The 17,690-nt window shown below is 41.4% G+C and overlaps 2 protein-coding genes across 6 annotated transcripts in view; both read left to right on the top strand.

The window, feature by feature from the left end:
• The window catches only part of ATP6V1B2 (ATPase H+ transporting V1 subunit B2), a 531,364-nt gene that overhangs the window by 157,068 nt on the left and 356,606 nt on the right, over positions 1–17,690 (top strand). The window lies entirely within an intron of this gene.
• The window catches only part of INTS10 (integrator complex subunit 10), a 35,304-nt gene that overhangs the window by 9,100 nt on the left and 8,514 nt on the right, over positions 1–17,690 (top strand). For 3 of the 5 annotated variants that reach the window (XM_050801844.1, XM_050801842.1, XM_050801846.1), the window contains exons 9-14: positions 475–608; positions 4,310–4,466; positions 5,943–6,025; positions 7,074–7,226; positions 11,268–11,376; positions 17,097–17,176. In XM_050801844.1, the coding sequence (XP_050657801.1) occupies positions 475–608; positions 4,310–4,466; positions 5,943–6,025; positions 7,074–7,226; positions 11,268–11,376; positions 17,097–17,176 (716 nt within the window). The remainder of the gene's footprint in view (positions 1–474; positions 609–4,309; positions 4,467–5,942; positions 6,026–7,073; positions 7,227–11,267; positions 11,377–17,096; positions 17,177–17,690) is intronic. The other 2 variants (XM_050801845.1, XM_050801843.1) reach the window with 1 other exon arrangement.

The raw sequence follows: 17,690 nt of genomic DNA, 5'->3' as shown, positions 1-17,690 counted from the left end.
TTTTTTCTGTGCATCTACTTGTTTGTTTACCTAATTGAGATCACACTGAACATATTTTTAATGACTTTTGTCAAGACAGTTGAGTAAGCTTCTCCCTTGTTTTAAGTATCCTTTTCCTAGCTGCATTTTTAAATTATTTATTTAGTTAGTTTTTAAGTCTTGCTCTGTTGCCCAGGTTGGAGTGCAGCGGTGTGATCTCGGCTCACTGCAACCTCCGCCTCCCGGGTTCAAGCAATTCTCCTGCCTCAGCCTCCCGTGTAGCTGGGACTACAGGCGCTGCCACCATGCCTGGCTAATGTTTTGTATTTTTAGTGGAGACAGGGTTTCGCCATGTTGCCCAGGCTGGTTTCAAACTCCCGAGCTCAGGCAATCCACCCACCTTAGGCTCCCAAAGTGCTGGGATTATAGGCATGAGCCACCGCGCCCGGCCTCCTTGCTGCGTTTGTAAGTGTTGGTGTTTTTCCCCATCCTTAGGTCCTAATGCCCCGAGCCAAGTTCCACTGGTTCTTCTCGAAGATGTATCGAACGTGTATGGTGATGTAGAAATTGATCGTAATAAACACATCCATAAAAAGAGGAAACTAGCTGAAGGAAGAGAAAAAACCATGGTAAGGCTTTCAAATATACTTATTAACAGATTGGATGGGACGGTTTGCTAGAGATGAATCTTTGTAAAATATGGCTTTGGAGCTAAATCGATAAAGCTTGGGTTTTAAAATTGTATGATATATTAATAATTACTAAGTCAGTGGTTCTCCACTGGAGGTGATTTGCCCTTTAGGGGACATTTGGCAATGTCTGGAGACATTTTTGGTTGTCACAGGTTGGTGGGGAGGGGCCAGGGATGCTGCTGAGTACTTCACGGTGTACTGACCAAAAGGTCAGTGATGAGGTGGAGAACCCACGGTATACGTTCCTTACACATGTTTTGCCTGAATGGCATTGATTCCGTTTAAAAAACAAAACCAACATGGCATCAGACCTCTAGAGCAGGGTGCAGTGTGGGGTACTGGCCTCAGAATGGAAAGCTGTGAGGTGTGCAGGGCAGCAAGAACAGCCTGTGGGCAGATGCAGAAAAGATTACATGAAGGAGGTCAACACTGAAATCAGTGCTGAAAGATGAAGGGTTTTGTCAGTTGGAATTGGGAGGTAGATTTTGTTGAGAGGGAAAAGTTTGCACAAAGATGCAAGAAGCCCGAGAACGTAAAGAATCGTCAGTCCTCTAACCTGACCAAGCAGTGCCCCAAGACCGTCCCTGCCTCCCAGCCTCTGCCTGTCAAGGCTGTGCTCTGTGGTTACAGTGCTTTTCCCTCAGATCAGTGCGCGGCTAGGTCCTTGTCACTTGGTCCCAGCCCAAACGAGTCTCCCTCTGAGGCTGCTCCTGAACACCCATCTGAAGTAGCTGTCCGGGTCTCTTTTTATTCCTCTGTTTTAATTCTCTGCGGCATCCTCCTTGCTATCTGTGTTTTCTTGTTTATTCACTGACTGGTTTACTTCTTCACTAGAGTACAAGCTCCGTGGGGCCTAGCATTTTCTCTGCCTTGTCCTGTACCATACCCCAGGCATCTGAGTAGTGCCTGGGCTGGAGCAGGTGTGTGGCGACCATCTGGTGAAGGAGGGAATTCCCATTGGTCCCTCCTGGGTTTGGTGTGCAGGCTAGGGGATGGCTGTTTAAACCTGGCCCAGCTGTTCTTCCTTCCGGTTTTTTTTTGGCCTGTCAAGCACTCATCTAGCGAGCCCTGTTCTCATAACCCGGCCTTCCACCCAATGTGGGATTTCCATCCATTTTTGTTTTCATGGTCTTAACTGATTTCATCCTGATTTTCACTCTATCCCTGAGTCTGCCCCAACCTGATGTAGGTCCAGACCTTAAAGGCCCATGAGCTCAGCTCAGAGATACCTTGCTTTGTTCTCAGTGTTTTGTTTGTTTAAATAACCTAGCATTTAAAAATTAGAAACCAGGCTGGGTGCAGTGGCTCACGCCTGTAATCCCAGCACTTTGGGGGGCCAAGGTAGGAGGATCACCAGCCCAGGAGTTTAAGACCCACCTGGGCAATATAGTGAGACCCCATCTCTATAAAAAATGAAAAAAAAACTAGCTGGCTGGTGGCATGCCCGTCATCCCAACTGCTTCAGAGGCTGAGATGAGAAGACCCCTTGAGCTCAGGAGTTCAAGGTTCCAGTGAGTGATGACCACACGACGGCCCTCCAGCCCGAGCAACAGAGGGAGACCCTGTCTATAAAAATAAAATAAAATAAAAAATAGAAACCTAGCATTTCTCATAACAATCCAGATTCCTGACTTCCTTTTTGTAGTTAGGATATCTGATCACACTGGCCCCTGGTGTTAACCCACAACTGGAGTTGGGGGGCGGCCCACATCAGTTCTCCAGCCAGCTTACATCACAGGCACGTGTGACGTCACAAGTGGCTGGTGCTGGGACGGGCCTCTCCTGTGGGCATCTGTCCCCCACTTGGTGCATTCTTGCTTCAGAGAATACCCTCAGTGCTTCAGAGTGTACTTGCACATTTCAAAATCAGTTTCTCTAAATTTAAAAACATTTGGAACTCACTAGTCCCACCAAATCTGGGGTCCTTTAAAATTCCTGATCTTATGTTGAGGCAGGAATGTTTTCCGTAAGCTGCAGCACTAGCGCCATGCATGTTCGTGTATATTAGGTTGCCATTACTAGGCAAAGAACAGGCCCCTGATGAAACAGTACCTGGCAGATAGGGTTGTGGGGTTTTTTTTTGGTAGTGACAAGGTCTGTCTATGTTGCCCACATTGGTCTTGAATTCCTGGGCTCATGCAATCCTCCCACCTTGGCCTCCAAAATAGATGGGATTACAGGGGTGAACCGCACACCTGGCCTGGTAGATAGGTTTTGATTGGAAAGGGTGTGTTTTTCCTAATGCAAAAACATTACTTAGGGAAGATAAGAACATGGAGCAGAACGGTGGGGTAGGGTAAGGCTGCCAAGCACAGGGACTAGCAGGAAGATACCAAGCTCAGAAAGTGGAGAGAAAGGTGGGCAGCGGAGGGAGGGAATGACAGCTTCCTGCCTGTCTTACCTGAGATGAGCTTGAGGATTGAAGCTTTTAGTGACAATAGTTGAGCGTATTTTTAAACGATCTTAGTGGAGTAAAGATCTGCAGGAAAAATTTAATTTGGGTCATTAAATCAGTAAAATGACCTAGGTGGACTAAAAGATTCAGAAAATTCTTAGCAAAATAAAATTCAGTGGAGCTGTTTTACCTTTACATTTTTTTTTTTTTTTTTTTTGGCAAAGCATCTGACTCTACCCAGCGGTATTTCCAATAATTGCCTTGCTCTGTAGCCCTCTCTTTTCTGAGGGCTTTATATTACTTGAGATGAAAAGCAAGAAAAGTAGAAATCTGTATTGTAAAATACAGAGGGCATTATTAGGTAAGTGCAGACAAACGTACTTTCTGACGAGGACCTTGCACCGGGTGAGGAGAGCGAGAGAGGGGTGACCAGCGCAGGGGAGTCATGCGCAGTGAACCAAAGATAACTAACAGTTATTCTCTGACATCATTTCTTAGAAGACGCAGGCTTTAATTTTGTTGTTGTTGAGATGGAATTTTGCTCCGTCGCCCAGGCTGGAGTGCAGTGGTGCGATCTCTGTTCACTGCAGCCTCTGCCTCCTGGGCTCAAGCAATTCTTGTGCCTCAGCCTCCTAAGTAGCTGGCATTACAGGTACGTGCCACCATGCCTGGCTGACTTTGTATTTTTAGCAGAGACTGGGTTTCGCCACGTTGGCCAGGCTGGTCTCGAACTCCTGGCCTCAAGTGATCCATCCTCCTTGGCCTCCCATGGTGCTGGGATTATAGGCGTGAGCCTCCATGCCCGGCCCTGAGCTTTAATTTTATCCCGGTACCTGACAAACCATTATTTGGAAGTCAATTAAATCATGTCACGTATTAGAAAAAAGAGTAAACTATAGACAGGTCCTTTTTAAGCTGTGTCTCTCAAGGTAAAAATCTAAATTTTGACTTTCATAAAATTGATATTTTTAAACTTTGCTCCAAAACCACCACAAGCAAACATAAGAATTTAGCATCAGGAAAAAAATTCACTCAATTTTAAAAGTAAAAATGGAATGTGTGAGAGTATAAAGACAAAAAAAAATTAATTTTCAAAGCTAAATTGTTAAATTCAAAAAAATTGTATGTATGTGGTATCCTTTGATATAAAATTCATATCATGAGCAAAACTGGCAGCAATAATATGGTTTCATATATGACTATATTTATGACTGAATTAACCACGTTCTCCACATTCTTTAAGCAGAGTTCAGACGATGAAGACTGTTCGGCGAAAGGAAGAAATCGTCACATTGTAGTCAATAAAGCCGAACTTGCTAACTCCATTGAAGTGTTAGAAAGCTTTAAATTGGCCAGGGAGAGCTGGGAGTTGCTCTATTCCCTAGAATTCCTTGACAAAGGTAAGAAAGCACATGTCATTGGTGCTGTCTAATGTTTTATATAAAAGCATTATGCTACTTGAAATGTCAGGTCACTCATGGCAAATTAAGTTGATTACAGTAGTTCATGCATTTTTTTTTTTTTCTTGTTTTGAGATGGAGTCTCACTCTTTTTCACCCAGGCTGGAGTACAGTGGCGTGATCTTGGCTCACCTCAACCTGTACCTCCTGGGTTCAAACAATTCTCCTGCCTCAGCCTCCCTAGTAGCTGGGATTACAGGCGCGTGCCACCATGCCTGGCTAATTTTCTGTATTTTTAGTAGAGACGGGGTTTCACTATGTTGATCAGACTGTTCTTAAACTCCTGATCACGTGATCTGCCTGCCTCAGCCTCCCAAACTGCTGAGATTACAGGCATGAGCCACCACGCCTGGCCGTATTGCTGTTTTTATCCGCATTAACTCCATTGTCTTGAAAAACTCAAAATCCAAAAACTATAGGAAGCCTATTTTCCTTTGAGTATGCTGGGTATTTTGACATTGCTTAGAAATCACTAACTGTTTGCTAACTAAGGTATTCTTACTACACTTTGGAATCGGGGCCCCTTATTTTACTTTTAGCCCGTGGACATTCATCCCCTGGCTGCAGTCATGTGTCATACAGAGCCCTTGGCCAGATGTGCTGTGTCATCTTTTCTAAGTAAACTTAGCACTGTTCAGTTTCTCTTTGTTACATGTGGGATTGTGAACACATATGTGACAATTCTAGAGGGGATCTTTCCTTTAGTTAGAAATTGATTTTTTTTTAAATGAATAAAACCTTTTAGTGTCATTGTATGTTTGTTATTTTAATTAGGTCAAAATAAAATGGGCCAGGCAAGATGGCTCATGCCTATAATCCCAGCGCTTTGGGAAGCTGAGGCAGGTGGATCATTCAGCTCAGGAGTCAGAGACCAACCTGGGCAATATGGCAAAAACCCGTCTGTATAAAAAAACAAAAACAAAAATTGGCCAAGTATGGTGGCATGTGCCTGTAGTCCCAGCTATTCAGGAGGCTGAGGTAGGAGTCCGACTGCCTGAGCCCAGAAGGTCGAGGCTGCAGTGACCCATGTTAGGGCCACTGTACTACCAGCCTGGGCGACAGAGAGAATGTCTCTAAAAATAAGATAAAATAAAAATAAAATGGGACCTTGTTTTGGGGAAAGCAAAGTAGTTTAAAAGATAAATGAAGAAATGCATGAAAAGCACGTTAAATAGTTCTTGGCACCTGGTATGTGCTCAGTAAGTTGTTAGCGTCTGCAAAATATTGCTTGTGTATTACTGATAAGTGTTGTGTGTTTCTTCTCTACTTGAAATTCTAGAGCAGTATTTTAGAAATCAAAGTCAAACTTGCTGTGCATTTTTGGTAGTTTGTGTCTGTTCTCTCTTGCTGGATTTGTTTGTTTTCTGCGTCTGCGCTACATATATTTGGTAAATTTGTTCTTGACTTCTCACTCAGAATTTACAAGGATTTGCTTGGCCTGGAAGACGGATACTTGGCTTTGGTTAAGAATCTTCCTCACCGATATGATCATCTATCAGGTAGCGTATTACACATATTTTAGGTACCTGTGTCTGTACAGGATGGCTATGGTGGCAAACCAGCTTTCCCTTGCAGAATGCGTCATGTTCCCTCTTGGGCTAGTCTACTGCCTGCTGACACCTGTTCTGTCTTCAGTGGCTGAGGGGGTATGGTCCATTTTCCTTTCAAAATAACTCTGGGCCGGGTGCCGTGGCTCACGCCTGCAATCCCAGCACTTTGGGAGGTCGAGGTGGGAGGATTGCTTGAGCCCAGGAGTTCAAGAGCAGCCCTGGCAGCATAGTGAGACTCTGTCTCTACAAAATAAAAAACTTAGCCAAGTGTGGTGGCATGTGCCTATAGTTCCAGCTATTCAGGACGCTGAGGCGGGAGGATTACTTGAGCCCAGGAAGTCAAGACTGCATTGAGCCATGATAGCACCACTGCACTCTGGCCTGGGTGACAGTGAGACCTTATATCAAAAACAAAACGAAACAAACACTTCAAAATGACAAGCCTGTACCTTCTGTGTTACTTTTGGTATATCCAATCACACCTCTCTGTTACTTTTCGGTAAAAGAGGATTACTTCTCACCCTCCTTCTCTCTGTGCTGGTGGAGTCTGCCTGGCTGTACTGTTCTCCAGCATCTTAGACCTAGAACCGAGAGAGTCGATAATTCACGAATGAGGTGTTGTTGGAATGGGCAGGTTGCTGCTTCCATCCTTCATAAAGGAAAAGTGGTGCTTGTAGTAAAATATTTCTAAAGAAATGTTATATCCAGAATGTGCTGGGTCAAAGGGCTTGGTTATTTTCTTTAGTCTTAAGACCTAAGACCAGAAAGAAAAATCTCCATCCTTATAAAGTACCGCCATAAAGAACTCTCACCTGGCTTTAATTAAGTTGATTTGGTTCTATTGCCAAGTCTCCATTTCTTCCTCAGATGATGGAACCAAGCTACCATCTTTGTAAGTTGCTTGTTCGTTGCTTCATGAACTCTGTTAAGGGCATTTTTTAAATTTATTTTTTTAATGGTGATGTTTTTCCCCTCCTTTCTATTCCATCTTTCTTAGGGTCAATATAAAAAGGCGATAGCCAGCCTGCATCACTTAGCAGCTCTCCAGGGATCCATTTCTCAGCCACAGATCACAGGGCAGGGGACCCTGGAGCATCAGAGGGCACTCATCCAGCTGGCGACGTGCCACTTTGCGCTAGGGGAGTACAGGGTGAGTACTGCACACATGCTGGCCACAGGTGCATGGGGCCACCTGGGCTTTCTCCTTTCCTAGCGTGGCTTTTCATTCAGTGCACGTTTGTTTCAATTTGATCTTTCTGCCTAGACTTATTACTTAATCTGCTAGTGAACATCACAATGATTTTGTTTTACTTAATTTTCTCTTTACTACAGCTTCCCTGAAATAAGGCATCAGTACGTTTTAAGTTTCTTGTTCATTGTTCCATTTGTTGGAGGATTTTTCTTTTTATTATTTTTCTTTTTATTATTATTACACTCTTGCCTGTTCCATTGTACTTGGAAAAACAAGGCCATTATTAAGTGGGAAATGGAGGATTTATATTTAGCTTACTCAAATCTCAGATTCTCTCTTTAAATGGTAATAACATGCCAGGCGCGGTGGCTCACGCCTATAATCCCAGGACTTTGGGAGGCTGAGGCTGGCAGATCACCTGAGGTCAGGAGTTCGAGACCAGCCTGGCCAACGTGGTGAAACCCCATCTCTATTAAAATACAAAAATGAGTTGGGTGTAGTGGCGGGCACCTGTAATCCCAACTACTTGGGAGGCTGAGGCAGGAGAATCACTTGAACCAGGAGGCAGAGGTTGCAGTGAGCCAAGATTGCACCACTGCACTCCAACCTGGCGATAGAGTGAGACTCTGTCTCAAAAAAAACAAATAAATAAAATAAATGGTGATAACACCTGATAGGGGTATTGCAGGAGCAGATTTATAAATGAGTGTGTTTCCTCCAGGAGGTTTTGAGCCCTTCCTACTACAGGGTGGTGACTGTGTTTTTATCTTTGGACTCTCATGACACCTACCACAGTACAATAAGTGTTTTAATTTAATTAAAATGATAACCATGTTGTTGTGTATTCAAGGACTGTGTAAACTCAAGGCCACAGCATAACACAACAAACTGATTTCTTCTCACCTCTCTATATGTTGTTGATCACTTTGTGATTATAAACCCTAAATTTTTTGTAACTTGAACTCTGAAATATGATTATTAATTTGTCCTGATGATCTTTAGAAAGGAACAGTTGGAGAATGTGTAGAGCATTCAAAATTGAAAATGCTTTTCCACCATTATTTATATAATTATCCATCAGTTACTTAACTCTAAGTTTTAATTAATTCCTTTTAAGAACTTAAAAGGCAGCACGTATTTACACCGACATACGTATCTCACGTAGAATTAGCTCTACCGCGTACTACTTCATTGTAGTGGAGAATATAAACTACTAAACAAGACAGACTCGTCTAGATTAAACAAGACAGACTCATTCCCTTTGAGGGCTTAGTTCCATCCTCTGAGTATATCAACTATTAGACCTATGGGCAATGTCGGACTTACCTGATTCCTGCCTTCCCGTCTTTAGCCCAGACTCAATATGTCCAGATGTAAGTGTCCTTAGTTCTCTGGCTGTCTTAGTCTGCCTGGGTTGCTATAACCAAATACCAAAAAGTGGGAGGCTTGTAAACAAAAGGAGTTTATTTCTCATAGTTCTGGAGGCTGGGAAGTGCAAGGTCAAGGCGTCAGCAGATTCAGTGTCTGGTGAGGTCCCATTTCCTAGTTCATAGAAGGGACAAGAGTGCACTCGAGAGTCTCTCTGATAAGGGCACAAATCCCATTCATGAGGGTTTTGCTGTCATCATCCACTCACCTCCCAAAGGCTCTCCCTCCTGATGCCCTCACATTGGGGGTTAGGTCTCAACTTACAAATTTCGGTGGGAACATAGACATTCAGACCATAGTACTGGCCCTTAGACACAAAACTGTCAAGTCTTCGTGGACTCCTACTCTAGCAAATCCTTTTGATTCTTCCAGTGTGATACTAATCTCTTTGCTATATTACCTTGTATTTCTATTGTCACCACCCAAATCCATGCCTTTTAACTAAGTTTTTGGCCTATAACCCTTTTTCCAACCCTATAAAATTATGGTCACCGCTTTCTGAAATACTGCTTTCATCATTCCACTTAATTGAAGTGTTGGCTTTCTTGGTGCTCAGTGTTGAACCCTGCTGTTGGCTGGGGAGTAGAAGCAGAGTGTGGGGAATATGGGATCCCTGCATTCAGGGCCATATGGTTTGAGTTAGGGAAAAAAGTATATTTGTATAAGACAATGAAAAAAACCAAATATTAGTTGGTAGTCCTCAGTCATAGGCACAATAGACATTCGGGGAAGGGCATTTTCTTTGTTGGGTCCAAAGAGTCAAGGAAAGATTTATAGAAAAGATTGGCTGGAGATGGGCATCGAAGGATGGCAGCTCATAGCTCTGGAGTACAAGTCCTGGCCAGCTCTGTGACATTGGCAGCTTACCTTACCCGGGCCTATCCAACTCTAGAGTTCAAGTTTTCAACTACCAGGCTGCCCATCTCTCTAAACTAGAGCTTCATAACCCTGTGGGCCTAGGTGGGTTCTAGAGGTGCCAATATATGGATCCTGCAGCCTTTGGGGCAGTCAGCCATGACCTAGGGCTGCTGGGGCCACCCAAGGTCAATTGCTGCCAACCCTGAGCAGCCACACACAAATTACTTTCAGGGTGTGCCACAACATGGAAAGTGCTGGGAAGCATGGGTTTAAATCCCCGCTTCTGAGAGTTCAACAGTGAGAACACATGGACACAGGGAGGGGAACATCACACACTAGGGCCTGTCAGGGGGTCGGGGGCAAGGAGAGGGAGAGCGTTAGGACAAATACCTAATGCATGCAGGACTTAAAACCTAGATGATGGGTTGATGGGTGCAGCAAACCACCAAGACACATATTTTTATTTGTTTGTTTTTTTTTGAGACAGAGTCTCGCTCTGTTGCCCAGGCTGGAGTGCACTGGCCGGATCTCAGCTCACTGCAAGCTCCGTCTCCCGGGTTTACGCCATTCTCCTGCCTCAGCCTCCCGAGTAGCTGGGACTACAGGCGCCCGCCACCGCACCCAGCCAGTTTTTTGTATTTTTTAGTAGAGACGGGGTTTCACCATGTTAGCCAGGATGGTCTCGATCTCCTGACCTCGGGATCCGCCCGTCTCGGCCTCCCAAAGTGCTGGGATTACAGGCTTGAGCCACCGCGCCCGGCCCACCAAGACACATGTATACGTAACAAATCTACACGTCCGGCACATGTATCCCAGAACTTAAAATTAAAAAAAAAAAATTACCCAGAGACCCAGAGATGTCTCTGGCCTTTTGCATAAAACAAAACAAAACAAAAAAAGCTCCACTTCCTCCTCTGGAAAATAGAGAATAAAAGGGTTTGCTTGACACAGATAAAAGACTCACTGCATGGAATCTGATTGTTGTTAGGAGAATTTGAGTAGATAGAGGGGGAACGGTGATGCAGACTGTCTGGATCAAGGCCAGCCTGCACAGAGGCTCTCGAGGCTCGTCTCCACTAGCACCGCATCCGTCCAGTGTCTCATCTCTGTCCTAGACCAAACCTCTGGCCCTCAAGTAAATCACCTGAACCCACACATAGCCCTTCCCCATGTCTTTCTCTCCTGCTTGAAAGGCCTCTTTTCTGCTTTCTTCCAAATCCTCTATTAAAGGCTTAGGTCAAGATAACCTTCCTGCCTGAAGCTTTTCCTGCTAGTTTCTCCTGTGCGTATTTTCTCCTGCATTTTAACTTATGCTCTCTATCATACCCCTTAGACCTCTGCTACATGTTTTCTGTGTTAGTTTTTCTATGCAGTGAGTTAGTATCTTTCAGGCAGGGACATCTTTCTTTTGGCTGCTGCTGTGCTGTTGAACACCTCAGTACTTAATGCTTGGTTAATTTTTAAGTTTTGTTTTTTAATAGCAAAGAATGGGTTATTGTTCCCTCAAAGGTCTAGTACATAGATTTGAGTCTTATTGTTTACTCTTTCTGTATTGACTGCTGAGCAGTGGTAATGATCACATAAAGAGGCAGAAATACAGACCTCCATGGACACACTGCCTGATTGTATGCTGCAAATATTTTGGTCCTTTGTTTATCTGATTTCAGTTCAGAAAGCTTCAAGTTAGTTCCTTTTTGGTCTTTTCCGCTTTAGATGACATGTGAAAAAGTCCTTGATCTGATGTGCTACATGGTACTACCCATTCAAGATGGAGGCAAATCCCAGGAGGAACCCTCAAAAGTAAAGCCCAAATTCAGAAAAGGTACAGTGACATGTTTTATTATTATTTTGTAAAAATAGCTTTAGAAAGCCAGGCACGGTGGCTCACACTTGTAATCTCAGCTATTCAGAAGTCAAGGCGAGAGGATAGCTTGAGTCCAGGAGTTTGAGACCAGCCTGGGCAACGTAGTGAGACCCCATCTCTTAAAAAAATTTAAAAAGAAAAGAAAAATAGTTTTAGGACCCAAGGCTGAACAATGTTTTACAGTTCCTAATGAGATAATACTGCTGCAGGGCTTGCCAAATTGTATAAAACGTTAATCCCTTTCCACGTTTTTCCTTGGCTCTGATTTCATGAGCAGCTGTAAATGTCTTTCTTCCAAAGCTCTCTTCACTTCCTGAGTTTGTTATCTCTTTGACAAATTTCACTGAACTCTTTTTTCCTATCTTTACAATTCTAGAAAAATGTGTAGATGATTAATGAGGAGGTATCTGTCAGCATATCCCTCTGAAACCACTCTGAGCTTCAGCTCAAGCTTCATATTGCTTGAAAAATGAAACGTACAACTGATCTAAGTTGCTTAGAAAAAGATTCATAAATTAAACCTGAAGAAAAAGTTGGAAAAAGATACATAAATTGAACCTGAAGAAAATAGATGACAGGAAAGAATAATGCTAAGAGCAGAAATCAATGAAATAGAGAACATTAATAAAACTAGAAGTTTTCTTTGAAAAATATTATAAAACTGATAACCCCCTAACAAGATCGATCAGAAGGAAGGTGAACATAAATTACCAATATCAGAAATGAAAAAGGGAATGTCACTACAAATCCTACTGCAATCAAAAGGACAGTAAAATAATACATTATGAAAAACTTTATGCCAATAAATTCAACAACTTGGATGAAATGAAAAAGTTTCTTAAACACAATTTACCAAAAGTGACACAAAAAAGAAATAGAAAATCAGAATGTTCTGCCAGGAATGGTGGCTCATGCCTGTAATCCCAGCATTTTGGGAAGCCAAGGAGGGCAGACCATTTGAGCCTAGAAGTTCGAGACCAGTGTGGGCAACATGGTGAAACCCCATCTCTACTAAAAATATAAAAATTAGCCAGAGGTGGTGGTACACACCTGTAGTCTCAGCTACTCAGGAGGCTGAGGTAGGAGAAGCATTTGAACCTTAGAGGCAGAGGTTGCAATGAGCCGAAATCACACCACTGCACTCTAGCCTGGGCAACACAACCAGACTCTGGAAGAAAAAAAAAAAAAAGAAAGAAAGAAGGAAAGAAAATAAATCAGAATGTTCCCTTAGCTATTAAAGAAATTAAATTTGTTATCAAAAACCTTCCACAAAGAATTCAGGTTCAAATGGCTTCACTGGTGAATTCTATCAAGAATTTCGGAAGAAATAGTGCCAATTCTACACAAACTCTTATCAGAAAATAGAGGAAGAGTCCCAATTCATTTTTAAAGGCTGACACAGTAACCCTGATAGTAAAACCAAACAAGAGTATCACAAGAGAAGAACTTGAAAGGCCAGTGTCCATCGTGAACTATAATAGGTGTCAAATCCTTAACAAAATATTAGCAAACTGAATACAGCAATATAGAAGGACAATCTATTATGACCAAGTATACTAGGAATGCATAGGCGTTTGAACATACAGAAATCAGCCGGTGGCGCACGCCTGTAATCACAGCACATTGGGAGGCCGAGGCGGGAGGATCACGAGGTCAGGAGATCAAGACCATCCTGGCTAATGTGGTGGAACCCCCATCTCTACTAAGAAATACAAAAAAGTAGACGGGCATGGTGGCAGGCACCTGTAATCCCAGCTACTCTGGGGGCTGAGGCACAGGAATCGCTTGAATCTGGGAGGCGAAGGTTGCAGTGAGCTGAGATTGCACCACTACACTCCAGCCTGGGCTACAGAGCGAGACTCTGTCTTAAAACAAAAACAAAAACAAACAAACAAAAAAATCAGTGTAATTCACTCCATTGGCAGATAGAAGGAGAAAAATCATGACTGTCTTAATAGATGCCTACAGAATTCAATATCAGTTCAGGATAACAAAAATCTTAGCAAACTAGGAATAGAAGGAAACTGTTTTTTAACATCAAACTTAACCATGAAATATTGAATGCTTTCCCCCACTAAGATTAGAAACAATACAAGGATGTCTGCCCTTACCATTTCTGTTCAATAATCTGGAGATTCTAGGCAGTACAGCAGGCAGGAAAAGTGAATAAAGGCATAAAGATTTGACAAATACGACTACCTTTATTCACAGTTACATATTTTGGCCAGATATGGCGGCTGATGCCTGTAATCCCAGCACTTTAAGAGGCTGAGGCAGGAGGATTGCTTGAGGGAGCCCAAACCAGCGTGGGCAACAAAGTGAGATCCCATCTCTACAAAACATTTAAAAATCAGCCAGACTTAGTGGTGTGAACCTGTAGTTCCAGCTACTCTAGAGGCTGAGGCAGGAGGATCGCTTGAGCTCAGGAGGTCAAGGCTGTGGTGAGCTATGATTGCGTCACTGCACTCCAGCCTGGGCAACAGAGAAAGATTTCCCTGTCTCAAAAAACAAAAACAAAAAAACTAACATAGTTACATATTAAGCTGTGTAGAAAACTTGAGGGAATCTCCACAAATTCGCAAGGCTGGGCACACTGGCTCACGCCTCTAATCCCAACACTTTGGGAGGCTGAGGCAGGTGGACTACTTGAGGCTAGGAGTTTGAGATAAGCCTGGCCAACATGGTGAAACCCCATTTCTACTAAAAGCACAAAAATAAGCCAGGTGTAGTGGCACACGCCTTTAATCCCAGTTACTCAGGAGGTTGAGGTGGGAGAATCACTTGAATCTGGGAGGTGGAGGTTTCAGTGAGCCAAGATTACACCACTGCGCTCCAGCCTAGGCGACAGAATGAGAGCCTGTCTCAAAAAAAATAAAAGTTCCAAGACATTTTAGTGTATAAAAAATCAATTCAATTTGTATGCTATTAATAAGCAATTACCAAATGAATGTTTTAAGATACTGTTTCTAATAGCATCATAAAAACATAAAATACTTAGAGGTAAATTTAATGGAAGATATGCAAAACCTCCACTTTGAATATCACAAAATATTTCTGAGAAAAATTAAAGATTTTTGAAAATGGACAGATCATGTTTCCAGATCAGAAGATTCAATATTATTATGGTGCCATTTCTCCCCAAATGTATCTGTAGATTCAATGCAATTTCAACCAAAATTACAGTAGACTTTATGGTTTTTGGAGGTTTTTTGCTAGAAGTTCACAAAGTGATTCTAAAATGTAAGTGGAAATACTATATAATCTAGAATAGTCAAAAGTTTTAAAAAAGACACACCTAAGTGACTTATACTACATAATAACAAGACTTAATATACAAGCATAATAATCAAGACAGAGTTGACAAAATATTGACATAGGAATGGAGAATCCAGAAATAGACCTGCATAGATTTGATCAAATGATTTTCAATGAAGGCATCAAAGTAATTCAATAGGGAAAGGAAAGACTTTTCAACCAGTGGTGCTGGAGCAGATTACTTTGTGTATGTTTGAAGTTTTCTACAACAAATTGTTTAAAAAAAAAAAAATCTAGCCCAGACTTCTTCAAAAATTAAGTATTTCTGCAGAACAGAAAGTTTCTGGTTGAAACTCATGACCCTGTAGATGAAGACTCACAGCTTGAGAAACACTAAGGTGTACAACTAGGAGGCAAGGTATATAATTAGGTAACGACATGTTCAACTTGGTAATGCTAAGTTAGCTTCCAGAGTGGTTGCATGACTTTATATACCTTCCAGAAACTGATTAGGTGGATAAGACTGACCTAGCTGACCTCAAGACTTATTTTAAAGCTTTAGTAATTAAGATAGGGTAGCAATGACACAGGGGTTGACCAGTGGAACAGCATAGAAAACTGAGAAATAGATGACATTAAAATTCAGTGAGGGAAGAATGAATTTATTCAGTAAGTGGTACTAGAACAATTTTTTATTCAAATGTAAAAAACGACAATAAAAAATTGAGATCCCCTCCTTCACACTACATAGACATCCTGTAAATTTTAAGGTTGAAATGTGACAGCAAAAACTCCAAAACTTCTAAACTTTTAGAAGAAAATTTAAAAATAGAAAGATTAGTAAATTTGATCACATTGAAATTAAAATACTAATAAAGGCTATTACAATCAAAGTGAAAAGATAAGCCACAGATTGCCAGAAAATTATCTATCACACAAAATCAACAAAAACTTAGTATCCAGAGTTTTGAAAGAGCTCCTCCAGACCAATAGGAAGCAATTATCCAATCCCCATAGAAAAATAGGCAAAGGACAGGAACAACAGATTCAGAGGAGCAGAAATCCACATGGCCAAAAACTATTTGGAAAGATTCTCAGCCTTTTGTCATATGGGCAATTCTGAATAAAACAATAAGCTACCATTTCACACACATCAGAATGCAAAAACTGAAGAGGCAATGACTGTTAGGATGTGAAGGAACACAGTCCCATGTGCTTCTGGAAGGGGTGTAAAGTCATGCAACCATTCTGGAAACCAACTTCACATAACCAAGTTGAACATGTCATTACCTAATTATTAAATGTACCTCACCTCCTAGTTGTATACCTTAGATTAGTGTTTTTTAAGCTATGAGTCTTCATTTACTGGGTCATGAGTTTCAACCAGAAATTTTCTTTTTTAATGAGATAGAATTTAATAATATTTTTAAAAGACATCTCAGATAAGAAGAGAGACTATTATTTCATGCACCTTTTGTTTTGGATATATCACATTATGTAAGTATGTGTGTAAAGGATCCCATGTGAAAAAATATATTTATTTCTTGCTATCTTGCCTCTGAGCAGAGAAGGATAACAGACATACAGAACACAGACCAAAAAGGGAAGATCGGGATCTTGCTTTGAAAGCTGTTGCTTAAAGTTATTTCCACAAATGTATGAGAATATGTAAGAATGTATATTTATCATTGGAATAGTGAAAAATTGGAAATGTCAGTATCCACTGTAAAAAGAATGGATGCATCAATTACGGTATATGTAGACAACAGAATACTATATAACACTGAAAATGAATGAACTGGAGCTACATGTATTGATATTGATCCGTTAATAAACCTGAACCACATGAAGTTCAGTAAAAAAGCAATTTGCAGAAGGATACATACAAAATGACACCACTTATACAGTAGACTGAAAGCACGCAGAACAATCCATTGTTGCCTATGTGTGTAACAGTCATAGGAATGACAACCACTGCCTTCAGAAGTATGGCTACCTGTGGGATGGAAGAGAATGGGATCAGAGAAGGATACACAATAGGCTTTAACTGATTTTGTGATTATTGATATTACAAATGTTTAAAATTAAAATATTAACATTTCTTGAAGCTGAGTGGTGAGCACACCAGTGTATCATATTCTCTGTATATAATTTGCTGTATATTTGAAATGTTTTCTCATAAAAAGTATTTAAGCAAGTTTAGGAAAGAATATTGATAAATGAAATCCAGAGACCATCAAAAGCCAGTTTCACCATCACAAAGTATAATTGTGTTTCAACTACATTTGAAATCGTGTGACTGTTGCATATTCTTTGTTTTTTTTTTTTTTATTATTTAAAGAAAGCATCTTAAACAGTTGCTTTTCAAAGCTGTTTTCTCTGATCATAATGTGCATTAACCTAACATTGTGGACTTCTGTTAGGTTCGGATCTCAAGCTCCTGCCATGTACCAGCAAGGCTATCATGCCATACTGCCTGCATTTAATGTTAGCCTGTTTTAAGGTAAGCTCAAAGTTGATTAGCTTGAAAAAAATTTAATTTCAAATATTATTCTCATGACTTGAGAACTTGAGAACCTTGTTAAGGATTGTTATTTTAGTACTTTCCAGAGCGGCCCAAACAGTTAGAAAAGCACATGGGCTAGTAATTAACAAATCTTTATTAAATAATGACTGCGCTAGGCAAAGAGAAGTCAGAAGTTCTCCCCGTCCTCGAAAAGTGTAATAGTAGGACAGATATGCAAATAACCTTGACTGTTGTAGTGTTTAGTAAATATTTTATCAATATAAATACATTAGCTACAAAGAAAGGGAATACAAATTGCGGTTGGGTTCACGGAGGGATAATGAGTTTGTCACTGTAAAGACGTGCTAGATGAAGCATGTTAGGCGTAGAGATAAACACCAGTAACAGCCCAACAGTTGAGAAAGTTCCAGGACTTGAAAGAACACCAAGGCCCTTGGCTGCAGGTAGAGCACAGCCTTAGAGCAGGGAGGCTTCATTGTTTCTAGAAGGT

Source organism: Macaca thibetana, chromosome 8 (assembly GCF_024542745.1).
Source record: "Macaca thibetana thibetana isolate TM-01 chromosome 8, ASM2454274v1, whole genome shotgun sequence".
Classification (NCBI taxonomy): domain Eukaryota; kingdom Metazoa; phylum Chordata; class Mammalia; order Primates; family Cercopithecidae; genus Macaca; species Macaca thibetana.
This window is presented reverse-complemented; position numbering and strand designations above follow the sequence as displayed.